The 26,201-nt window shown below is 51.1% G+C and overlaps 1 protein-coding gene across 1 annotated transcript in view; it reads right to left on the bottom strand.

Annotated features, from left to right (window-relative positions):
• WLS (Wnt ligand secretion mediator) overlaps positions 1–26,201 on the bottom strand; it is a 92,850-nt gene that overhangs the window by 29,845 nt on the left and 36,804 nt on the right. The window contains exons 2-3 of the mRNA XM_038541696.1: positions 21,723–21,995; positions 477–601 (exon numbers count right to left, since the gene is read on the bottom strand). Of these exons, the coding sequence (XP_038397624.1) occupies positions 477–601; positions 21,723–21,995 (398 nt within the window). The remainder of the gene's footprint in view (positions 1–476; positions 602–21,722; positions 21,996–26,201) is intronic.

Genomic DNA, 26,201 nt, shown 5'->3' with positions numbered 1-26,201 from the left:
ATGGGTTGGAAGACCCAGGTCTCCAGTGAAATTGGATTTCCTTCCTCAGGGCCTCTGTTCGTGTGCGGTGTTCGCTGGGAGTTTTAGTCTTTGTACCTGCACGTTAACTCTGGCAACAGGGATGCCTACGAAACGGAGAAGCAGATACGAGCACTGATCCAATACGAACAGATCCTTGCACCTCAAGATAACTTAGCAACGTTCTTCAGACGCTCTCGGCGCAAGGAACCAAGGGTTTGTTTTTATGGAGGTAGTTCAGAGAAACTACTACATCGCTTCAGACAGGCCTCCTCCCTGTGCGGGGACGTAACATCTCTGCATCGCCCTTTTCTCTACTAAGACAAAGACGACTAACCGACCTCTGCGGTCATGCACACCGGGAATAAGGAACGTATCTACGATCTGTAAAGTGAATCTTCTCTTGTACCTGGAACCCAAAGAGAGACCCCATCAATGTAGACGGCGAGGCATCCTACCTTGGGGGATGTGAAGGTACATTTGAGCTTCCGGGGCACTCTCTCATGGGCCATCTCAGTCCACTCAGCAAACATATCGTCACGGTAAGCCAGGGAGACATCCATGGAAACTTCCGCGTTTTCTCCTGCAAGACAAAGGAGGCACAATTCAGAAACGGTATCTGGGAAGGTAATGGGGAAACAGCTCAAAGGTTCTCACAGGCTCTGCCCTGGAACCCAACGAGGCAAACAGAACACAGTAGTTCCTAACAGACTCCAAATCCAAGTCTCCAAATCTGAAAACTTAAAAAAGTCGCAGGGTGAATGTCCAGGGTGGAGGCCGGTGCCCCCAAGTCCTCCGGAGACAGGCTCTCACCCGCTCTGAAGCAGCTCACATGGGCACACGGGGACTCGTGGTCGACACTTCTCTTTCGGGACTTGCAACACCGGTCCTAGGTCTGTTCCTCGGAGTCACACGGAACAGGAGGTCCTTCCTCCACAAAAGTGCCCCACGTACCTGGAACCCACGCCTCATCTCCTGGGTCTTCTTTCTGACAAAAACTTTCCAACCACCCCCCAGAGACATGACTTGATAGAGAACTTCCGTGCTGTCTCCTGAACATTCCCTAGTCTCGAGGCATCCTTCTTAAGAGTTACTCCCCAAGAAGCTCTCCATATGGGACCTGTTGCTTCCCAAAAGCTCAAAACCCCTCTGCAAATTGTGGGGAAAGTTAATGTGAAAGATGAAGGGTTTCTCCAAAATCAAAGACTTCTACACAGAACATGGTAACGAGCACGTAACTGGGGAAGTGGACGTTCACACGGACTTCCGTATTAGTAAGGGCCGTAGGTGGGTGTTAACTCACCACAGAGCTCATTGAGGAGACTCGACGAATAAAATCACATCTATCCATTTTGTCTATTTTTTACTGGGCTGAGCAAGTTCAAGAATAGAAGAGTCTTAATGGGGCAAAAAAAGGCACGGGTCACATTTCCAAAATGGAGAGGCCGCCGCTGCCACTGGGGCTATGAGACGGGGCTCAGCTCTAGGCTCCGGCACCCGAGCGCGTGACGGGTCACAGGCGGGATGGAGAACAGGTGCTGTCTGGAGAATTCGGGCTTTCTATCCACTGGCCCAGTGTGACTTCCTTAAAGCCAATTTGACAGCGTCCTCTGAGAGCACAAGAATTCAAGAAAGGCAGGAAAGGCGAGATCTGAGGCCATCTGGATCCAGATGAAACCCTCCGTCAACACCTGCACCCTGCTACTTTATTGGTACCACTTCAGTCCTCCGACGTGGTGAAATGGCCATTCCCATTTTCTTCCTCTCCCTCCCGCAACAGCACGGAAAAAAAAAAAAAAAAAAAAAAAACATAAAACAGTATAAGGAAAGAAAGGATATTAAATCTCAAGGGCAAAATAATGGTAATGACACAGGCAGACCAGAGACTGCAACGACTTGCTTAAAAATGAGAAATAGATGGGCAGCCCGGGTGGCTCAGGGGTTGAGCGCCTGCCTTCAGCCCAGGGCCTGACCCCGGGGTCCCGGGATCGAGTCCCGCGTCGGGCTCCCTGCATGGAGCCTGCTCCTCCCTCCACCTGTGTCTCTGCCTCTCTCTCTCTCTCTCTCATGAATAAACAAATAAAATCTTAAAAAAATAAAGAATTAAGAAAATGAGAAGTAGCTGAGGCAGGACCTCCCGACAGCCACAGGGAGGGGACCTCCTGGAAGAGTGAGCCCTCCGTCCGCCGGCCGTCCAGGGCACTCGGGGCCTGAGCACAGCGCTGGCGCAGAGGAGAGGCAGGTGAGGTGCTGGTCACAGGTGACTGGGCCAGAGCGTGTGCTGGAGTCAGTGCACCTGCAGCCCCTGCACATCCTCCCACCTGGGCCGGAGGTCGCCGGCTGCGCAGGGACCCAGGGCCAAGCACAGGAGCCGTGGGCCGCCCTGCTCGACAGGCCTCCTGCTGGGCGCACCCACCCGCCGCTCCATCGGGTCTCCACGCTCTGCTACAGGCACGGGCTGCGGCCTTCCCGGCCCGGCGCACAGGCTGGGCCTTTCGATCCCAGGGCTCAGCGCAGGCCTGGAAAGCTGTGCGAGGGGGGATCAGTCCTTGGAGCCCAGGGCTCGGAGCACCACTGGCCGCGACACCAGCAGGAGGGGCCCTTAACCTGGGACCCACGGTTTATTTAATATTTTACTTATTCACCCGTGAGATGCGGAGAGAGGCAGAGACGCAGGCAGAGGGGGAGCAGGCGCCCCACGGGGACCCGACGTGGGACTCGATCTGGGCCCCGGTCACAGCCTGGTCCGAGGCAGACCTCCTCGCGAGCCCCCGCGGCCTGGGCTCTATACAAAGGGAACCCTGCAGCGGGAGCCTCACCCGGGCCCCGGGACGCCCCAACCCGACCCGGGGCACCAACCTCGGAAACGGGGCAGGGGAGCCTCGGACGTGAGGTCAGCCGCCCGGGTCATCTTCCGTCCGTCCGGCCTCCAGTGGACTCAAAGTCCAGCTTTAACGACTGTGTTGCGCGCAATAAAACGCTGGTTTCGTGCCCCTGGTACCGCGTGGGCCACAGGCTCCCCCACAGGGACCTCATGAAAGCCAAGACTCCAGTTTGCCGGCCCTGGGACAATGGCAGGACGCCGAGGCCGCCTCTGGCACGTGGAGGACCCAACCCTATAAACGAGGACACTGGTTCCACCAGTTCCATGGGGTGGAGGCCTAAGGTACGGATGGACGCAGGGCGCGCAGAGACCCTCTCCTCACGGCCCCGAGCCAGCAGCTCGCTCTACTGTGCGCTACCCAAGGCCCACATTTCTCAAACGGCTTTGGAGACACACTTCAGTTGGGTGGAAAATCCACTCGGAACACGGAGAAAGGAGGCGTGGAAAGGCACTAGGGTCCTGCACACAGGACGGCCGTCCTGGTCGAGGCAGAGCTCTGGCGGGAGGAACTCTGCGCTGCAAGGGCGGAGGACCAGACGGGCGGGAAGATGCGTGCCTTCCCTTACCGCGCAGCACCGACCAGGCCCGTTCTTGGGAAGCATGGAACCCTGTCCTGGAGCTGCCCACTCTGCCAAAGACCGGCACAAAGCCACGAGGAGGGCAAGTGCTTTGCATCAGCCGGAAGGGGTGGGGGAGCCCAACGGGAAGAACCCGAGCGCCCCAAGAATCTAGGGCAGCTGCTTAACAGTGAGAACCGGCCCCGGGGGGCGACGCAGAGAAAGATGGGGCCTCGGCGCGCTAATCAGGATGCTTCTCACTTAGACTCGAAACTGGCACTTGCCGGCCAAGACAGCAGAGTGTGCAGGCCAAGAGATGTTCTGCGGTTGTGTGTCTGCCACTTTCTGGATGAGCGGCCTTGAATGAGCCCCAGCCTCCCTGTGTGCGAGATGGAACTCGCTGGGCCTACTTCCCAAGGCCGACGGGACCATTTGATACCCTAAGTACTTGAAAACACTAGTTTCCCTTCCATCCAGGCTCAAGACGGCCGGGTTGACCTATTAACTGGAAATAAAGGGGAGAAAGGGGAGGGCGAGCTGCATTAAGAGTAAATAAAGAATTATTTTAATGGTTGTCAGAAGCTTTTAGGTTCCCTGAGAAACCCGGGGTTTCCCCAGGCCCCGGCCCTGGGAAGAAAATTAATTTCCAGACGCTCGCAGGCATTCGCACATTCCACAGGGGAGCTGCCAGTCACCAAGGACTGTGTGGGTAACCTCAGGAGGAGGCCGCACAGACCAGCCTCCCCCCCCGCCCCCCCGCCCCCCGCATCATCTGGGGCCGTCTGGGCCAGCGTTCCTCCTCGTTCCTCCCCCGATCAAAAACTCTCTGACCCGGCTGGTATTTTCTTGACGCCCTCAATTAAGGAAATAACAAAACCAAGCCCGTCCTACATCCACGGTGAGGCCTGGCGAAAATGGGCTCGGCTAATTATAAATTTGGCCCTGGCTGTTTTCTTAAGATGCCCTCGGGGCCTGGGTGTGCGCAGTTATAAAAATGAATGAGTACGATTATTTCGCAAACCGGCCTAACAGTTTAGCTCACAGCGCCTCTCTCGTTTTCCTCCATCGCATCAAGCGCTTGCATCTGGGAGCAAGATTTTCCAGGTGCGACGGGGCAGGTTCGGAGCGTCCTCGGCGTGGTCCCCTGCCCGCTGGGAAGCCCCCGTCCCCCGCTGAAGCACGCGTCCGGGGCAGCGTCCCTCACACCCTCACCCCGGGCCACTCGCAAAGGGAATGTCCTGGGAAATCAGCCGCTCACTGCTCCTGTCCCTCCGGGGAGCCGCTGGGGATGCCCGCTGTTCCGCGGGCGAACGGACCCGAGGCCCCGCAGGGTACAGAGAAGCCACGGCCGCCGCTCACCAGGCTGCAGCGGCTCCCTCTGCCTCTGCCTCTGCCTCTCTGCTCAGGTCGCCGCCGCCGGCCGCCTCACCTGCCATCTCACCTGCCGCCTCACCTGCCACTGAGGCACGGCCCCCTTCCCAAGTTCAGGTCCCCCTGCTGGGTCCCAAAGCTGCACGCTCACTCCCCACCGGACGGCTCTGCCTCCTGGTGGCTGAAGCCGTGGACCCCGCTCCTGCTCACGGCCACCACCATCCCAGGCCTCAGCAGCCGCCACGGGCCCATTCCCGTCCCTCCGCGCTGCTGCCAGGAGAGGATTCGGAAAGTACTGCCGATGCCCTCGTGGGTCCTCCTCAGAATGTTTAACGCGGAAATTCCTTCAACGGGAAAAAGGAAAAGGCGAATAGGGGGTCCCCAGTGGGCACCCCGGGTTCCTACCTTCGGGGTTCCTCTCCATTGGAGCGTAGCTCCGCGCCCCACCCGCGGCCTCGGGATGCGCTGAGAGCTCAGGCTGTGCGGGCAGACAGCCCGGACCCGGACCGGTAGCCCACGGGCCGCATCTGCGTGGCAGCGGGGCAAGTGCCTCTGCCATCTACGGATAGGGACGGGCGACGGCCACGCCCTGCGGTTGTGAGGGTTAAAGGAGCTACGTGGGACCCGCTCGGCACAGCCCCGGCAGGCAGCAAACACTCAGTAAATGCGGATGGCGGTCCTCGAGGCTGCTACTCGAGGTCACCCACGCTGGCTGCACTCGGGGTCTCTGCCAGCACCCCAAGCCTTAAACAGGTGTCTCCTTAGGCTGAATCACCAGAAGGTTCCCTTTCCTGTGGGCCGGAGACAACACTCTGCACTCCCTTGCGGCAGACTCCGGTTCACCTTCTGGGTTCCCCGGCCCACTCCCGCCTCCCCACACTCACTGAGCCTCGCCCCAGCGCCCCTCTTACCCCTCAGTACCCGGCGCACCCAGCTCTGCCGCACGTACCCCCCAGTACCCCCAGTACCCCCAGCCGTGCAACCACCTCACCGTGCCTTTCCCCACCCACCACCCCGTGCACGGAGAGGTTCCCGGAAGCCAGGGACTGCTCGGTCTTGCTCACAACTATCCTCACTCACGTCTTTATGGGACGGTCATTAACTGTCAAATTACCATCATCCTTCTTCCTCCAGGTACTTCACAACCCCAGAGTTCTGTTACTCCATTACCTGTAGGCCCCACGCGTGTGGTCTGCCGTCCGCGGTCTCGGTGGCATTCACTCTTCCCCCCGTGCCTGCTGTCGCCCCCGCCCCCCACGCACACATGCACACCTACGTACACACGTACCCCTCGGGAAGCCGGTGTCCTCGAGGTTGGCCCAGTGGTCCGTCAAGGAACAACGCACCTGTTCCCCAGGACTGGGAAGGGGGGCTCTTAAGGGAAGTGATCCCGAGGGAGGTACTGTCTGTCCCCTTTCCCCCTCCCTAAGTTATAATACGGGGCTGCACTAATGCTCTGCTTGAGAGGGCTCCTGAGAGCAAAGGAGGAAACAAGGTGTGACTCGGAGGCTACAGATCAAAGAAGTCTCTCAGTTTAAGGATCAAGCAAAGAAGTAAAGGGATTGCCCTTGGAGGGGTACGTCACGCCTGTCCAAGTCTGTAGGATGAGGAACTGCCTGCAAGAGGTTCCGGAGGAGAGACCGCACCGAGCTCTAGCTGCCGTGTCCTTGGTAACCCACCGAGGCCTCCTGGGCCAGGCGGGAAGGGACGCCCCTGAGGATCCCGGAGCCCGTGACGGCCAGTGCTGCCAGGACGCAATCGAGATGCCTCTGAAACCTCTAATACTGGATGCGCCGTCCAGGCCGACGCCTTTTTCCTTCCACCAGGTATTTTTAAGCACCTCCTAGTTTTCACCAATGGTGGAGGATCACAAGGACCTACGAGGCACTTTGCCCTGAACTGCCCGCGGTGAAGCAGGGACGGCAAGCGTCAACACGAATCAGGACAACCACGGGGGCTGGCGCTACGTGAGGGCCTGAGGCCGACGGTCAGCACGACCACGGCGGGCGCTGGCTGGGGCCAAAGTGGCTCCTTGAGGGGACCCCTGGGCCTCCCTCGGAGGTGACGTCTAACTGACGCACAGGAGTAAGGTCACTGGGGACTAAAGAGAAAGAGCCACAGGCAGACGGAGCTGCCCATGTCAAAGGACATGTCAACAGCGGCCTGTAGTCGGAGAAACCAGCTCCTACGTGGCGGAGGGCGGGAGAAGGCGTGCAGAGAACGGGCAACGCTGGGGTGGGGCGGGCGGGGGGGTGATGGCAGGGGACCGGCCTGCTCCCCACGCCGGGGCATCCTGTTCACAGAGAGTCGGGGCAGAGACCCGGCAGGTGTGTGAAAGGCAGACAGGAACCGGGTAGGGGAAGGCAGCGGGGTGAGCGGCTGGAGGTCACCGCGGCTCCCACCCAGCTCTCGGCAAGCGCAGGAGGACTGTCCCTCCTGGCAACTATCGCCAGCCGACCTCCCGGTCTTCAGGGAGTCTGAACTCAGCAGCGCGCTCATCTCTGCCGACCGGGGCCCCGGGGCTCCGAGATTTCCCATGTGACCATGATCGACACAAATGTGGAGAGAAAAGAAACCTGCGGCCCCAGGAGGACTAGGCCCAGGCTCCTCTGCTGCTCCCCCGGGACGCCCCACCGCTGCTCCCGGGACACGCCAACGCCAGCGCCTTCAGAACAGCTGCCGTGACCACTGCCCCCCCCCGCAGTCAGGGGAGGGCTTCACTCACACCCCATCTGCCCACGGCAGGTTCGGGACGCAGCCGCCGGCCGCCGCACCCCAGTAACTGAACAACTGCGGAACCGACCACCGACGGCGCACAGGCCGTCCCGGCTGCACGAATCCCAGCGGGCAGGTCTTCAAAGGGCTGCAGGGGTGCGGGCGGCCCCGTGGCCCTTCATCGGCCCTCCCCAAATCCTGATGAAAGCAGCCAAGGCTTCGGCCAGATCTGCCAGGCGGCCCTGGGTGCCTGCCCCTGGACTCCTTCCCGCACCACCGGCCCCGCACGCGCTCAGCCATCGACGCCTGCTCCGGATGCGTGGAAGAGGCCCCCTCTGTGGGGCACCTGGCCTCGCCCTCCCCCACCGCGGCTCAGTCCTGCCGCCTTCCCGGGGCTGCCCATGACCCTGGAGGGAAGCCGGGACGGGAGGGCGAGGCCAGGTGCCTCACGGAGCGACCATTTCTCTTCCTCTCCTGGCCCGACAATGTCTGAGTTTCTCTCCTCATTCTGAGCCACCCACGGAGAGAACGAGCCTTGGGCTTCAAGAAGCAAGGGAAGGCCTGTGGGCAGGAAGCAGATGGGGGGGTAGAAGGGGGGACGGACCCTGGGGGGCAGACCTCAGGGGGTGGGGGACAGACCTCGGGGGGAAACACACCTGTGGGAGGGTACAGACTCTGGGGGAGACAGACCTGTGGGAGGAGACAGACTTGGGGGGGCACAGACCTGGGGGGGACAGACCTGGGGGGATACAGACCCTGGGGGGAGACAGATGGGGGGGTACCGATCCTGGGGGGAGACGACCCTGGGGGGAGACAGACCCGGCAGGGGACAGACCCTGGGGGGTCAGGGCCCGCATGGGGCTGCAGCCAGGTCCCGTCGAGCGCTGCGCCCCAGGTCCGGGCCGGGCCGTGTCCGCCACTGTGGTACCGCTCGCCCCAGCCCGGTGCTCTTCCCCCGGGGATGTTTGGGGGGGAGGCGGCGGCGGGCAGCGGGGCAGAGGCTCTGCGTGCAGCTCGGGCCCTACGGCGGACCAGCCAGGGCCTTCCCGACCCCGCCGCGGGCGGCCTCCCCCCCCCGGGCCACGGCGGCGGCCTCGGCCTTCAGCAGCGGGCACAGTGGCCGCCGCGCAGACGGGGGGCGCGCAGCGTGTCGGGGGCTGAAAGCCACCCCGGCCCCGGGACGGCACCTGCTCTGCGGGCCCCCGTCCCCGTCCCCGTCCCCCCGCCCGCAGGAAAGGCAGCTGCCAGACGGGATTCCGCCGCGTTCACGGGAGAGCTTTGTTTCCCGCAAGTTCCGCAGGAGAAAGCGGGCCAGCGCGGGCCTTTCATTTCCGACGCACCTTTTCTTGTCCCCGCGCGAGGAGGGGACACAGATGAAGGCGGGCGCCGGAGGGAGAGGATATGCCCGGCGGTTCCTGACCCCTCGGATCCCTGCCGCCAGGGAAGCCCGGGAGGCCACGTTTAATTGCGGAAAAACCAGCCCTGCTGCTCTCTCATCTTTTTCCTCTGTGACTTAAACCCACAATTACTGGAGCCCCGGATGCGGGCCACCGAGCTGCGGCTGCGGCCGAGGGGCCTGGGGTTCCACCGCCGCCCGGGGCGCCCCGCAGCCCGACCCTGCAGTGGCCCTGACCCTGGGGCCCTGACCCCGCGGCCCTGACCCCCATGGCCTGACCCCCACGGCCCTGATCCTGCAGCCCCGACCCTGCGGCCTGACCCCGCCTCCCGAGGCGCCCCACGGCCTAACCCCGCGGCCCACTTCTCCCACTCGGGGCTCAGCAGCCTTCCTGCCGCGAGGCCCGCGGCTGGGCCCGGGTGCCAGTGACGGCCCAACACAAGGAGCAGGCCCTGAGGCCCACATCCTGAATTCCACATTTCGTACCTGAGCGCTCCACCCGCGAGATCAATTCCTTTTAAGGATCAGACTCCAATTTCTTTGCCTGGCCACCCATGGAGTCCCCAGGGCCCCCTCGGTGTGTCAGGAGCTTATCTTTCCTCCCCCAGAGGGAATTCTGCAGCCTAACAAGCAGGCTCACTGTCCTCCTCCTACCACAGGTTCTTTCACAGCATTTCACTCAGGAAACCCGGGACCTGGGCCCTTTCTCGGGTGCAAACCCCGTGACCCTGGAGAAGTCACTTCACTGCCACACGTTCAGCCTGCAGAGCTTCAAGAGGTCGTGTCCCAGACACTTCTACTCTCATCCTATTCCAAGACGTTTTATCTTCCCTGCTAACGTGTTTACAGTCCCGCGTAATTAAGCCATGCCTTCTGGGCATACTCTCCGAAGGACGCGGAGAATTTTCCACATCTTCTATCTTACAGTGTTCTCCAATTGCTTAAGTGCTGACCAATATGTAACTTGAGACTCATGGGGTCAACCTATCTCACGAACTTGGAGCCCTTACCCTGAGAATCATAAACCTCTGAATCCCACAGATGACCTTCGGGGACTCAGCTGAAATATGAACACAAAACATCTGAATGGGACCTACGCACATTTTTCCCCCAAGGTCAAGGTCCTTGATCCAAAGTTAAGAACCACTGTCCTCGGGTCGCCTGGGTGGCTGGGCGGTTAGCGCCTGCCTTCAGCCCAGGCCGTGATCCTAGAGTCCCGGGATCGAGTCCCGCTCCCGGCTCCCTGCATGGGGCCTGCTTCTGCCTCTGCCTATGTCTCTGCCTCTCTCTGTGTGTCTCTTATGAATAAATAAATAAAATCTTAAAAAAAAAAAAAAAAGAACCACTGTCCTGAAGTAATGAAAGGCTGATGCCCAGCAACCCCCAGGTCCTTGTTCTGCACGCTTAGACTTGCTAGGCTTCTGCATTCTCTCCAGGACTCACACTCCTCCTCTCTGCCCAAGTCCAGGAATAGCTCACCTTTACTGAACATTTACCACATACCAAGCACTTACTATGAAAAAGCCACATACATACTATTCTAGTTTCATCCTTAAAACAATCCTATAAGGATGGCCCTACAATTATCTCTATTTTATACATAAAGAAATGAAGGAAGTTCATGAACTTACCAAAGGTGTCACGAAATCGACAAGTGTCAGGACAAGAATTTAGCCCCAAACACTCTGGTTTCCCCGAACAAAATACAGCTACTCCGGGACTGTGTCTTGGCCGTCATATATTAGGCAGTCATGAATTTCAACAACTCCTAGAAGATTCCACCCTTCAAAACTCAATTTAAAAAAAAATTACCTTTTCTGAAAAATGAGAGAGGAAGACAAACCATGAGAGACTCCTGACTCTGCAAAGCAAAGGGCTGGGGGCGGGGGGCGGGGGGGGGCGATGGGGCAACTGGGCGACCAGGCATCAGAGAAGGCGCACGACGAGATGAGCACTGGGTGTTATACTGTACGTTGGAAAGTCGAATTTAAATAAGACTTTTTAAAAACAAAAAAAAACAAAAAAAAAAAAAAGAAAACTTGCCTTTTGAGTATAAGTTAATCATTTCCCCCCTCTTTGTTCATGCGATACTCTGGGCACTTAGCACTGAACACATTGGTATGATTTTCTGTTTCTCGCTGGACTAGACTGTGAGCTCCTAATTAATTATTTTGAGTACATCCTTGAGTATTTATACAGCCTGGGGCTATGCTAAGTAGGGACACAAAAGGAAGAACAAGATACAGGCCCTGCTCTCAAAATCCAGTCTTGCTGGATAGAGAGAAGTAAACAAAGAAGGGCCATTGAAGTTTTCTGACATTGTAGTGTAAAGGGTAAGGACTTAAAGTATAAAAAAATGCCAGCACATAGTAGAAGCCCAATAAATGACCCCTGAATGAATAAAGGAAGTTGGGAAGAGGGCCTCAGGAGCCGGGCTGTCGAATTAAAAGGTCTACCTTCCCTTTATGAAAACTCTTTGAGGTTATTTATACACTGACTCACCTAAAAACTGCTTCCTGTGTTGGTGTCTATGATACATTTTTTAATGTCAGACTAAAAATACACTTCCAGTACACCAGCCCCGTCTGCCTACCCAAGGACTAGAAATGAACACAAGGTAAACACGTAACAAAAGAAAATACTAGAAAACTCACTCATGTCAACACCAGGCTCACCCACTAACGGCCGGGCATCTTCTAAAATGGCTCATACTTGAGGGTCTGTGAAGCTGCCTGTTTACAAAGCTGGAGGGATGGATACTCACAGGCTTTTAGAAAACCAAAGAATCTGAAGTGAGTCATGGACTCGCAGCAAGAGAGCTGGAGTAGGCAGGACTTCAGGGGCCATCTGGGGCCATTTCCTACTCCGAGGAGGGGCACGCCCCCTGGCACTACAGACAGACTCAGGGTGGGGGTCAAGGCACTGGAGCCCCGAGATCGCTTTTGCTTTTAATCCCTCTATTTCTCAGCTGTGAGACCCCGGACGGGTCAGGGAACCTCTCTGGTCTTCCATCTCCGCTCTGTGCCAGGGGGACCTGTTGAGATGATCGGTTGAAATAAAAGTCAAGTCGTCTTAATCGGACGGAGATGGTTTGGTTGTGGGTAGGAAGGTTCCACCCACGCGAGCTCCCACGGAAATTAGCTGGAAGGAGACGTATATCTCAAGAAACTTGAGGGCAGAAAGTGCTACCAAACCTGAGGAACCTGAGCCAGCAGGAAGGCCACCGCTTGTTGTCGGTCGTAGCAACCCCTCACTCCACCTCCACCCGTCCGTGGCCCCTGGCTCCCCCACTCTGCCAAACAACCTTCTGTGCTTCCCCAGGCGTGGGGTGAAGGATGGCCACCCGGGGAGCCCTCGGGGCTGGAAATACGGAGGCCTGAGCGGGCCCGCGGGAACCTGCTGGCTCTCCTTGGGTGAAGGCCCTGTCCTAATCCATCATCTGGGGGAGGGGGGCGCACAGGCACGGGGAGGCCCACACTCTGAGGGAGGGCAGGAGGCAAGTGCTGCAAGAACATGGTGCGAAGCCAAAGCAAATGGCTGGCAACAAAGACAACCATCAGCATCTCTGGTACAAAAGTACTTTGTAGGGACGCCCGGGGGGTTCAGCAGTTAGGCCGCCGGCCTTCGGCCCAGGGTGTGATCCTGGAGTCCCGGGATCGAGTCCCACGTCGGGCTCCCTGCGTGGAGCCTGCTTCTCCCTCTGCCTGTGTCTGCCTCTCTCTCTCTGTGTCTCTCATGAATATATAAACAGAAATAAAATCTTTAAAAAAAAAAAAAAAAAGTACTTTGTAAAGAGAGGGCCGCCCTGCATAGGCTATCACTGTGGTCATCCTGGACTCTCCACCCCAATCAGCGTTCGCTTGATACCCACCGTGACAAAGCTGCTCCGTACTTGAAGGGACAAGTCCAACAATGCGACAGCACCTTTTTTTTTTTCCAAGATGCTTCATTTAAATATTTTCAATCTTCCCCCCCAAACCTTACCTCCTTAAAGAGATAATAATCTCGCTTGTTAGGTTAGGCCTGGGCTTTCCTGATGACCACACGAATGAACAGTTAAGGCAGCAAAGATACACTGATTGGGTAATTATTTTGAAATAACCTAAACCCAGAAAAATTTAAAAATCAGAACCTCCTCTCGCTTTAAAAAATTGCTACTGCCCTCCAACCAAATTAGCACCAACTTGCCAAAGCAAAAGAGGAACTGGAACCACGTCTAGCATCAGTGTGCAAACTACAGGTAGATGCTAAGGGAAATTTTTTCCCCAAATGTAGAGTCCCTGTTACTGCTGCAAGTAGAAATCTGCTCTGCCTTGTTTATCAGAGGATCTTCCTTCCCCCACCTCACTTATTTTTGCTTTGAAAAGCATAATCCAGAAAATAGTTTTTCTTCACATGTTCTTAAGTGAACCAAAATAAAGATACGCACGCTTCTCAGTAAAATAACCTCACATTAGCTATGGGATGACTGACTGGCATTTAAATACTGACAGGAATACTCCAAGTTAGGAGAGGAGATAAAAAGAAAAAAACAACAAAACAACCCTAAAACCACCTTATACGTACAGTGGGGGTGCTATCAAGGAATCTGCTGCTGCTTTGCTATCCACATTCTTCATTGATGTCACAAGGATTTATTTTAGTAACCAGGATATACTTGTTATGGATGCAAAGAGAATCTCCTCGTTTATATTCTAAACTCAGAGCAGGAAATCAGACACGTGGGTGATGTGCAGCTGTGGCACTATAAACAGATTCTAGGCTGCACTACATTCCCTCAACTACAGACTGGGAGATTTAGAAACGAAAAACAGAAAATACACCATTTTAGAAAGACCAGTGCAACTTCTGTCCAGGAATATTTGGGTGCTGTTGGGTAGAAGGCTCAGGACCTGGATGTGGGAGCGCGCCTGTTGCTATGACCGTCCACCCACCTATGTGGTTAACGACAGCGACAAGGTCCTGCTCTGTCTCCGCCAACTGTGCCATGGTGCGCACCTGTCTCGGGGTATAAGGTTTCCTTACCCAGTAAATTAAAGGATCAGTCCCTTTAACATTTTGGCATTAAGAAGCCAATCTGAAACCTTGACAAAAGCCACAAACCCTCTTACTCCAAAAATACATATAATAAATACGACCGAAATTTTACATAGAATACCAGGGGGCTGGCCTGGCCCTTGGGATCCACCCACAGGGCTTCTTGGTTGAAGATCTCCAGACTAAGGCACCCTCAAGTTCCTTCAGTGCTGGAAGTCTGCAATCACACAGCTGGTGTTTAATAACAATTACTGAAAATCATTCAAACCACAGGTAAGCGATTTGTTGTGACTAAACACCGACCCAATAGGATCTCCTTTCCAACGTTAAATTGACCCATAAGCCAATGGATGACTGGGAGGAAGTAGGAGGGACTGGATATACCAAACTCTACACATTAGTTTAGCAATCCTGGGAAGGTTTTAGAGGAGCCCAACCCTGTCTCTAGGCTGCATCTCTTCGTTTGGATATACATAACCTCACACGAAACCTTCCGCCAGATGATGGAGATCCTGAGGGTTTTATAGTGATGCCGGCCAAATAACGAGCTCACCAATAATCACACCCAAATAAAACAAAGCCGAAGGTTCCCATTTTCCTGCCAATATAAACTTGTTCATAATGGTTAATTCCACAGTTGTGCCTGAAGAGTCCCTCAAAGGGAAAGATAATCCATAAACGAAAGCAAACAAACATGATGTCCCTTAATCTCCACTATCCTGGGTGAATCAACGAAATAGTCTTCTCCTGGGACTTACTTTCTTCCTAACCCAAGTCAGTAGGTAAGACTGATTCACATTCGAAAATTCTAGGTTCTCCCCCAGGTTTGAAGGGGTACATGACTCCATAAGAAGAAAGCAGACTGGCCCCATAAGCCCACCTCAAACACTGACGACCCTCCTAATTTTACCCACCTCTGCAAACCCTGCCACATTTAAGTCTCCTGGATCTTTTTTGGTGGACCTTGAGCTTTTTCAGTTTATCGTTTTGGGGGAGGGAGGTGAGGGCAGAGGGAAAATGTGAGGTCATTTCTGCTCATATTGACTCTGATTTAGGTAAAGAGATTTAATAGACAAGTTAAAAATATTGGGGACACCAGCTTGTAACAAAAACTATCCAATCAGGAGCACCTGGGTGGTGCAGTTGGTTAAGCCTTGGACTTTGAGGCTTGGGTGGTGATCTCAGGGTCATGAGACCAAGCCCTGCGACCAGCCCCGGATGGACTCTCTCTCCCTCTCCCTCTGGGCCCCCCTCGTCCTCTCTGTCTCTGTCAAATATATAAGTAAACCTAAAAACCACAACAACGAAAACCCTATCTGATCAGAAATGTTTGTTATAAACAGAGACCGTAACATGGTCATGACTCAAAGGTGTCTTTTTGAAAGGACTGGGAGAATACGATTAGATTTCTTAGTAGTTGCTTCAACATATTTTGTTAAAAAGGACTATCTGATAAAGCACGGAAATCCAGCCGCATGAATGCCATTTTACCAATGGCCTGGCGCCGTGATTAGCAGGCGCGTGGACTCCTCCCAAGAGGCATCTGAAAATACAGAAAAATGAACCACCCTTGCTAATGGTCAAAAAGTCCACAGACTTTCCTCCTCCTCTAAATTCACCCCTAATCATTTTAGATAACATGACAGTTGGAGTTTTTTTGTTTTTTGGTTTTTTGTTTTTTGTTTTTTTACAATTAGCAGACTGGTTTTTTTTTTATCCCAATTGTCTTCATGTGGTGCCTAACATTCCATCATAGACGTACAAATGGAAAAGCACAATCACTTTGTAAAGAGTTAGGACTCTCAGCTATGAAACTTGAAAAGGGGGTAATATCATCATTGTAATTATTTTTTTTTGACTAGAAATTTGTTTTACAGAAACGTTTTCAGTCAGAGAGAAGAAAAAAATCACTTGTCAGTTATAGAAATAATTCCATCATTTCATGTAGTCATTTGCGGTAACGGAACAAGCAAGAGAGACTTAATACTCCATCGTAACGTACAGCACAGGGCTCAAGGCAAAACATCATGACTTCATTACCTAAGAACAGAATGGATGTGCTGGCTTTTCCTACCCCACAGCATTTTCCAGTATTTTTTCAGACTAAGGAATCCCTCAACCCCTTAAAATTCTAGATTTACTACCCAACACAGATCAATCCATCTTGAGGCTTTCCGCCAATGACTCTCGGGGCTGCTATTTCAACGGCCTGTAGATGTGAAAGCTGGGTAGAGACATGTCAGAAAAACCCAACTTTCTTTGATCTCTGCACCCAGGTTCCTCAGAAGAAGCCCCATGGAGAGTCTGAGGTTATGCTAAGTATGTGACTTGCAGTGGTAATTAGTAGAGTGACATTCCTGTTTACGAGCAGGCACCATCTTAGCCAATCCAAACCTGCCTTTGCAGAAAAATACATAAATTGAATGACTGATAATACACTTTAAAAAGAAGGTACACACCCAATTTATTTTTTTTTAAGACTTTATGTATTTATTCATGAGAGACACAGAGAGAGAGGCAGAGACACGGGCAGAGGGAGAAGCAGGCTCCAGGCAGGGAGCCCGATGGGGGGACTCGATCCCGGGACCCCGGGGCCACACCCTGAGCCAGAGGCAGATGCTCAACCCGAGCCCCTCAGGTGTCCCGAGGTACATCCACTTTAGAAGATATTTTCAAGTAACAGAATTTGGGATCACAGAAAAATCGATGCCCATCACACAGATAAGCATTCATGTCCCCCAGTGATTAACCCCTTATCCAGAGGCCAGAGGGCTCGGCCCACTGTTCCCGTCTCAGGGCACTCCTACGACCCTACAGAAGCACCACGTTAGGGCCCCGACAGACAGGCTAATTCCAAGTCTTTGACATAGTCAGGAAAAAGTGAGCACTGACCCAATCACAGATTCTGACAGAGGGGTCTGCTCGGGACCTGTCACTGCTATTCACCAACAGGTCGGTCACTCCCGCTTCCAAGCATCTCTGAGTCTAGATCCCCTCCAACGGGCCTCCCCTCCCCGGCTCCTGCAGCCTGTGGTTTTAAAACTGTCACCGCCTCAAAGTTCAACCCGCCACTTTTTATACTTCTCCCTTAAAGACAATTGTCGGTTTTAAAATGCTTATGTTTTGGGATCCCTGGGTGGCTCGGCGGTGAAGCGTCTGCCTTCAGCTCAGGCCGTGATCCTGGAGACCCGGGATCGAGTCTCGCGTCGGGCTCCCTGCATGGAGCCTGCGTCTCCCTCTGCCTCTCTCTGCCTCTCTCTCTGTGTCTCTCATGAATAAATAAATAAAATCTTTAAAAAAATGTTTGTGTAAAATGTTTACGTTTTAATGGTGAAAAGTAGAGGTTCTGTTTACAATTGCTTTTTCAAACAAGGATTATGTTTTTTTACATTAACACACATGGGATTATCTTCTTTGTCAACAATCAAATATAATTTGCACATTCTCTAACCACTTTGAGGACAATTTCCCCGTAATATCACCATTTTCCCCCCTAAAGGCATCAATGTGATGAAATCGTGGAACTGATTAAGTAATGACAAGCTCTTAAAGAGTCAGTCAATGATTTCTGCTTTCTGGGGTTTGTCAAGACCTCAAATTCCAGCCAAAACCTGTATCGATATAAATGGAAAAGCTTAAAAAGAATATACATTTAACACCCAAGGACTAAAGTCATTTAAAATACATAGTCCTTAGATTCTTTTATCTGCTCAAAGGCCCCTCAAAGGCAGCTGGAAACTCTGGCCAGGCTTATGTATATCTGGAAATCTCAATATTAATTTCATAGCCCAAATGTAAAATCTCTTCTCATTATCTGAAATCAGGAATTCATCTCACAGACTGCCTAAGAAAGTTTAAAGAAAAAACAGAATCGGTCCTGACTTTCCCTTACACTTGAGATAATACTGTTATGGCTCAATCTCTGATAAACAGGAAGTCGACCACATGTAATAGGATCTTGTTCACCACATTCCTGATCTCTTTCCTCCTGTCCTACTTACCACTGCCAGAAAGGCATCCAGACTAATGGTAAAATATAAACAGAACTTTCATGCATTCTTAACATAAGAATGTTAAGAATCACAGGAAAACAGATCTACGGGGCCTAATAAATATTATTATAATTAAAAATACCTCTCTGTGAGCAAAGACACACCATCCCTATTTAATATTTAATTTAATGGGTGCCTCCCTCAGTGTCCATAAACAAAGGCACAGAGAATAAATTTTAAGGAAAAAAATATTCCCACAAACCTGACACATAGCCAGCCTTCTCATAGTAAAGGTAACAGCTCCCACCCACAGCTACTGCCCCCAGAAAGCACTTTTTTGACCTGGTTTTCTTGATGGCTCTACGGTGTCAGTTATTTTATACATTAACTGAAGGAGCTGTTGGTTAATTTTTTAATGTGCCCCTATGAGGTATGGGCCCTCCTAGTACACGAAATTTAACAATGTTTTAAGATAAGAATCTTTAGTACAGTCTTTTTTTCTAGATGAAGATAAAATATATTTTCGAGGCAGAGTACATACTTGAGAGAGAAAATGCAAGACACATTCAAATTCATTTACATATAGAAATGTTTTAGTTGGGACGCCTGGTGGCTCAGTGGTTTAGCGCCGCCTTCGGCCCAGGGCCTGATCCTGGAGACCCGGGATCGAGTCCCGCGTTGGGCTCCCGGCATGGAGCCTGCTTCTCCCTCTGCCTGTGTCTCTGCCTCTCTCTCTCTCTGTGTGTGTCTCTCATGAATAAATAAATAAATAAAATCTTAAAAAAAAAAAAAAAGAGAGAGAGCTGTCTCTTAAAAAAAAAAAAAAAAAAAGAAGAGAAATGTTTTAGTTAAAGCCTCACCAGTGAAGGCATTTTTAATGTCTCGGATTAATATTTGCTGGGAAGTAAGGGCGCCTGGGTGGCTCGGTGGGTCGGGCATCTGCCTTCGGCTCGGGTCATGATCCTGGGGTCTGGGGTCCGGCCCCTCGTTGGGCTCCCTGGTCAGCGGGGGGCCTGCTTCTCCCTTCTGCCTCTGCCCCCCCTTGCGTGTGTGGGCTCACTCTCTCAAATAAACAAACACAATATTTAAAAACAAGTATTTGCTGGGAAGTGATTCATTTGTTAAAACATGTGATCGCTTCTGACCACCCAGTATGATGTGGTGTGGGGGGGGGGGTCCCCACATACCCAACAATTCTGGACACCAGCAGAGTCCTACAACACAGTTCAGTTCTGACACCGTCTACCTGGAGATGTTAAGGGCTCAGTCCCATAGACTGTACTACTCCACTCCAGATGCCAATCTCAAGCCCGGGGCGTTACCTGCATTTCTCACCAATTGGCTTTAAAATGAGAGGTTCCCAAAAGCCCCCACTTGGGTTTAATTTGCTAGGACAGTTCAAAGAATTCAGAAAAACCCATTAACTCACTAGATTACTGATTTATTACAAAGGATATGAACCAACAGCCGGGTCAGAGATCCCTGGGACAAGATCCCTAATGAAATGCCTTCTTTCTGGGGTGTCTGGGTGATCAGTTGGTTAAGTGTCTGCCTTCGGCTCAGGGTCCTGGGCTGGAGCCCCGCATCGGGCTCCCTGCTCAGCGGGGAGTCTGCTTCCCCCTCTCCCTCTCCACCCCCCCCACTTGCCCTTGTGCCTGTGTGCTCTCTCTCTCGCTCTCTCTCTCTCTCTTTCAAATAAATAAATAAGGAAAATCTAAAACAAAGAAATTCCTTCGTTCCTCACAGAGTTTGGGACCAGCAGGGTAGCATAAGAAAGCATTCTGGTTTCCCAAACAGGTAGCTCTCTGCACTCCCTTCCTTTGGGATTTTTATGGAGGTTTCGTTAATATTCACAACTGATTAAATCCTTGGCTACTGGTGACTGAGTCGACCTCCAGCCCCTCTCCCCTCCCTGAAAACCAGGAGTGGAACTGAAAGTGCCACCCCTCTATTCACAGTTGGTTCCCCTGGCAACCAGCCCCCACCCCTTAGGTGCTTTCCAAAAGTCACCTCATTAACACAAGCCCAGTTGTGGCGGAAAGGGGCTTGTTATGAACAAGAACACCCATTTCACTTTTATGGCTTCTGACGCTTTTTCAGGAACTGAGGACAAGAGACCAAATATTATAACAAAAGATGCTCCCATTATTCTCATCGCTCCGGAAATTCTAAGGGTTTTGGGAACCATGAGCCAGGAACTGTGGGTAAAACCCGAAATATATGAGAAATACGTGTTGGTGATCTGGATGACCAAATATATATTTCCTATAAATCACATTATCACAACACTGCCTATTCCCCTTATTACAGCGCATGTGTATACACACATATGTAGTTTGGGAAGTTTAAGTGTCTATTTCCCAACCACTGTCTCTCCCAACTCCTTAAAAGGACATTTGTTTCTCAGTCCTTCATCCTCAGTACTTCGTGTCTAACATACGGTTGAGACACAATAAGGTTTGAAAGAGTGAATGAGTGTGTTACACAACCAACAAAGGCGACAATAGATACGAGAATGTGGACATGTGAAATGCAAAGTACCTCTGACTGCTCCCAGCTGTGCTCTAACCCGGACTGAGCCACCCGGGTGCCCCCGGGGTCTCAGCTCCGTAAGGCTCGCTCCAGATATCTATTTGCTCAGCTCCACACACACACGTGCGTGCACACACACCTGCTCACACGTGTACCAAGGCAATCTTCCCTCACCATGTTCCACAGCCTATTTTTATTTCCACAGCCTCCTGCGCATCACACTGGCATGATCATTTATTTGCCCGTCATTGCACTTGAGTATAAACCCCTAAAGGGCAGTCGTACCTTCCCGTCTCCGTATGTCCGGCCATCAGCACAGGGCCTGGCAGTGGTAGGCACTGCAAACGGTTTGGAACAATGGGGTGCACTAAATGAATGGACGGGGCGGGGCGGGGGGGGGGGGCTCTTCATTCTGGAAATTATCTCAGCATATCTGTTTGTTCCCAATAAGATGTCGATCAAGCACATATACTAGCAAAAGTCCTAAGCAAAATTAATTTCCTGATTATATATGGGGATTATTGCTGATACAGGAACATCAGAATTAGAAAAAGTGCCTTGATCCAAGGACAGGCCCCAGGCAGAGAGGCCTCCAACACTCGTCTTTCTCTTTCCATCTCACCCCTAATCCTGTGTCAGTAAAAAAAAAAAAATGTCTCAACCTAACTTTCGCGTCTGAGAAACAGTATAGGGAACGTTAGGTTGAGACCAACGTTTTTTTCTCCCGCTCATGAGATGTCTGTATGTCCCATGCCCTCAGAACCCTGAGCCACAACCGAGTAAGATACAAAAAACAAAAACAAAACAAAACCCAACCCCCGCTTTATGGGAAAATGGGTGCTCATGGGTTGGCATTCCCATTTTGACAGGGACCCTAACCAAGATGATGCCTTTTCCCAAAGTCTAGTGGGAAAAGACATTTTGAAACACGGGACCTTTCAGAATTCTTCAAATCGCTCTGCTGGGCTGAGCTCCGTCTTAACAGGACGAAGGTGATGAAGCTCGGTGGTTAGGGTACGGCTCGGAAGCCAGGCGGCCTGGGTTTGAACCCCAGCCCGTCCACTCTCTTAAGCCTCTGACCTTGAGCAACCTCGCGGGGGCCCAAGGTTTCTATCCACAGGAAGAAATAGTAAGACCTACCTCACTGAACTGCTGAGAACGTGAACCTGCAGAGGAAAAATGTCCAAGGCAGGAACGGAATGAGGAGAGAGAACACTTACTGATTTGGTTGTTCAGCTTGAACGCGATGTCCAGCTGCAGAATAAACAGCATGAACTGGAACCAAGGACTCATCTCCATGGAGGGCAGGGGAATGTGGACAGAAAATACAATGTCGTTGGCTTCGATTTCTCTTGGAATCGCTTCCTCGATGTCCCGGATCTTGTCGCACTGGTTGGGTCCCCAAGGCATTAACCATTTTGCCTTGTGATGGTTTTTACGGACGTCCACACATTTCACGGACATGTAGGACACTGCCGTCGTGGGTCCTGGAGCTGAAAAGAAAATGTTTTTGTTTTAGAAAAATCTTCCACTGAAATGTTTGTTTTTTTTGGCTGACATTTGCCTCCAATTTTCACCCTGCCTTCTATAATTGGGATCGTAGTCCCCAGGGAGCCCCCAAACCCAGGGATCTCCATAGGTATCATCAAGTTTCTCCAAGAGTCTTCACACTAGGTTTTCAATCACTGTCATTTTGATTGAAAGAATATATTCATAACCACTCTGGTTCAGTTACTTCCTTTTTTTTTTTTTTTTTCCAAAGATTTTATTTACTTATTCATGAGAGACAGAGAGACAGAGAGAGGCAGAGACGCAGGCAGAGGGAGAAGCAGGCTCCGTGCAGGGAGCCCGACATGGGACTCGATCCCAGGACCCCGGGGTCACGCCCTGAGCCACACGCAGACGCTCAACCACCAAAACACCCGTGCATCCCTGGTTCAGTTACTTTCTTCCTCCAAACAAATGTGACAAAAATCGACCGACCGTGCTGCAGCTCCCAGCCACCTCGGGGCAGGAGGCCCTGGGACTTCAGCGAGCACAGGGCCTGAAGCCCACGTGAACAGCTCGCCGCCGCTTAGTCTCGGGCAAGCGGGTCTAATCTGGTGGCTCTAGGACCCTCATCTGAGAAACGAGAGGGTCCGTTCCTAAGACCGGCCAAGACAGCTGGTTTTCAGGACGCTCCTGAGCTCTACGCTGCATCCGATGGACAGAAAGAGCCTCGCCAACCCCGGGCCCCCGTGTGGCACGCAGCTGTCGGGAGGACTGAAGCACAGGCCGTACTTCGGGAGTATCTAACCCACGCACTCGATCTGTGCGTTGCAAAAGAGGTCGGCACATCTAACTACGGAACATTCAAGAACACACAGTTTTGTGATTATCAAATGGTTACACGACTATAAAAGAAAATCTGCGAAATACAGAAATTTTAAAGTTCAGGACAACATTTACCCAAAATCCCACTAGAGGGAAGTAACCGCTGTTGGAAAAATATCAAAATACTATCTTTTCTAGGAGGGTGTAATTAGATAAAATTTATAAATGAGTTACAGTCTGTAACTTCGTAATACATACTAATATTAATATACATTTCTAGAAAACAGGAGCACACCTGATATAGTTTTTTTTTTTAAATGCATGTTTTTACTTATTTTTCTTTTTAAGATTTTATTTATTTATTCATGAGACACACAGAGAGAGACGCAGACACAGGCAGAGGGAGAAGCAGGCTCCATGCGGGGAGCCCGACGTGGGACTCGATCCCGGGACTCCAGGATCACACCGTGGGCTGAAGGCAGGTGCCAAACCACTGAGCCCCCCAGGGATCCCCAAAGTTCCAGATTTTATACAGAATCTCTCTCTACCTGGGGCACCTGGGTGGCTCAGCCAGGTAAGCATCTGACTTTGGCTCAGGTCCTGATCCCAGGGTCTTGGGGTCGGCCCCACAGGGACTCCCTCTGCCCCTGCCCCACTCTCACATGCCTGCTCTCTCGCTCTCTCTCAAATAAATGAAATCTTAAAAAAAAAAAAAAAAAAAAAAAGGAATATTTCTTTAGCTTTAGGTTTTTCCCGTGCTTTTGTGCTTAGACCTTCTTTATCTCCAAATCCAATAAATAGCCAGCCACCGTTATTAATTTCTATTTTTTTACAACTTAATTTTTAAAAATATTTACATAGTTGGTCCATCTGAAATTTGTTTTGATATAAAAGACGAATTGAGTTCCCAAGTTTTATTTTTGCTAAACATTTACATTATTCTTTACTGAACAGACTCTCCTTTCTTGTTGATTTATGACCTCATGACCTCACCTTTAGCTCATGTATACCTATAGATGTTTTTGGACAGTCTGCTCGATTTCATGTATTGAACTGTCACTTCATGGTTCAATACAACATTGTGCTGAATCCTATAAATTAGCTTCTATCAATATCTGATAGAGTGAATCCTCCCCCCCAATCCATTTCAAATTTACCCTTTTTATCCTTTTGCTGGGATTTGACTGAAATTACATTAAACCTACAAGGATGAGTATGGACATCCTTTCCCAACATTTAGTTTTCCTGTCAAAGAACAGCGATTCCTTCCCCATGAGCTGGAGTCCATTTTGATATCTCTGAAAATTTTCACAATTTTCTTCCTGTAGGTCCTGCGAGCACAATATACTTTTAAAACAGATTTATAGGGATCCCTGGGTGGCGCAGCGGTTTAGCGCCTGCCTTTGGCCCAGGGCGTGATCCTGGAGACCCGGGATCGAATCCCACGTCGGGCTCCGGTGCATGGAGCCTGCTTCTCCCTCTGCCTGTGTCTCTGCCTCTCTCTCTCTCTCTCTCCCTCCCTCTCTGTCGATCATAAATAAATAAAATAAAAAAATAAAATAAAAATAAAATAAAATAAAACAGATTTATAGGGCAGCCCCGGTGGCGCAGCGGTTTAGTGCTGCCTCCGCCCCAGGACGTGATCCTGGAGTCCCGGGATCGAGTCCCACATCAGGCTCCCTGCATGGAGCCTGCTCCTCCCTCTGCCTCTCTCTCTGTGTGTCTCTCATTAATAAATAAATTTTTAAAAATCTTAAAAAAAATAAAAAATAAAATAGATTTATAAAATGTATCTCTGAAAATGAAGAGGGAAAGGACAACATTATAGATTATGGTAGTTTAAGCACGTTTACTTCTGTGCATCTGATCCCTGGCACACTGTGCTTTCACACCTTTTATGAACAGAAATCATTTCCTATGTAACAGACATCAGGTAACAACCAGAGAAATAATAAAGCAGGAGGAAGGTCACTTAGGAGACAGCGGTCTGGGTGCCTGGAGGGCTCAGTCAGGGGACTGCACAGCTCCTGATCTCGGGGTTGTGAGTTCGAGCCCCCTTGGTGGGTACTGAGTTCACTTAAAAAAAAGAAAATCTTAAAAAAAAAAAAGGAGGCAAAAGTGTGCATTATTAATATTTGCCCTGCTTCTAATGCTCAAATACATATTTTTCTCTATCCCTAAATATCTGTCCTAGCAGTAAATCTTTGGCAAAATGTTATGTTTGCAGAAAGGTGTGGCAAAGTCTACTAAAATGTATCTGGAAACACAGCACCACTAAGCTCTACTGAAAGTCCTTCGGGCACCACAGAACCACAAGTAATCCAGGCAAGGGAAGTTTTTCTTTAAAACTCAAAACTGTATCACAAAGACATTTTACACCTAATCCACCTAAAATCAGACATCTGGCTTATTAGAAGTATGAATCCATCCAACTTTGGTTATCCCGACCTAGCCAGACCGCCCCCTGACGTTGTTAAAACCAAATGGTCCATTTAACTGAACCCTTTTTAATGTAGCTAGTGAAATAAACAGGGAGACAAAACTCATGAATTTTATTTTTGGCTAACATACTCAGACTGACTATTTGCTGCAGAAAATAGTTACTACATTTTAAAACTTCGATTCTTCTAAAACGAACCTTTTTTTCATTTCTTTCCTTCCCCTCCCCACTTTTGAAAAACAAGTCTCTCCCTCCTTAGACCAAAATGAAAAATAACTGAGTTCCTCAGCTAAGCTCCAAAACCACATTCCAAACTTAATAACAGAGAAGCTGAACACTTTACGGGCACAAAGGCTGCATTTTTAATGGACACAGTGAACGCCTGCCTTTGTAGCAGCCTGAATTATTTTCATTCTTTCGTTAGTCTAGTGTATCTTGCATAAAGAAAAAAAAATCCCAGGAATACTAATATTTTCATAAATCTCATGGCAGCGAACTTGGAGAAACCTCGAGTGCATCTCAAGCCGTATTATGGGAGTCACAAACATTTTTCTTCACTTGACTAAATTAGTCCTCTAGTCTCTAGTCTCAAAAACCTTTAGCATAGGTTCAAAACCTAAAGATAATTCAACATTTTCGATTTTCCAGCAGTGCTTGTAATTTTTGAGAAAGTAATATTCTGATATTCAAACATGGACAGCTGATGCTCTCCCAATAACATATTTATAACTTTTTTTTTAAGTTTTTATGTATTTATTCATGAGAGACACGCAGACAGGGGCAGAGACCCAGGCAGAGGGAGAAACAGGCTCCATGCAGGGAGCCTGATGTGGGACTCGATCCCGGGACCCCAGGGTCATGCCCGGGCCGAAGGCAGACGCTCCACCACGGAGCCCCCCAGGCGCCCCTATATTTACAACTTAAGACAACTTCCTATACCAGCTAC

Source organism: Canis lupus, chromosome 6 (genome assembly GCF_011100685.1).
Source record: "Canis lupus familiaris isolate Mischka breed German Shepherd chromosome 6, alternate assembly UU_Cfam_GSD_1.0, whole genome shotgun sequence".
Classification (NCBI taxonomy): Eukaryota; Metazoa; Chordata; class Mammalia; order Carnivora; family Canidae; genus Canis; species Canis lupus.
The sequence above is the reverse complement of the archived record's forward strand: the minus strand, read 5'-3'. Positions and strand labels throughout refer to the sequence as shown.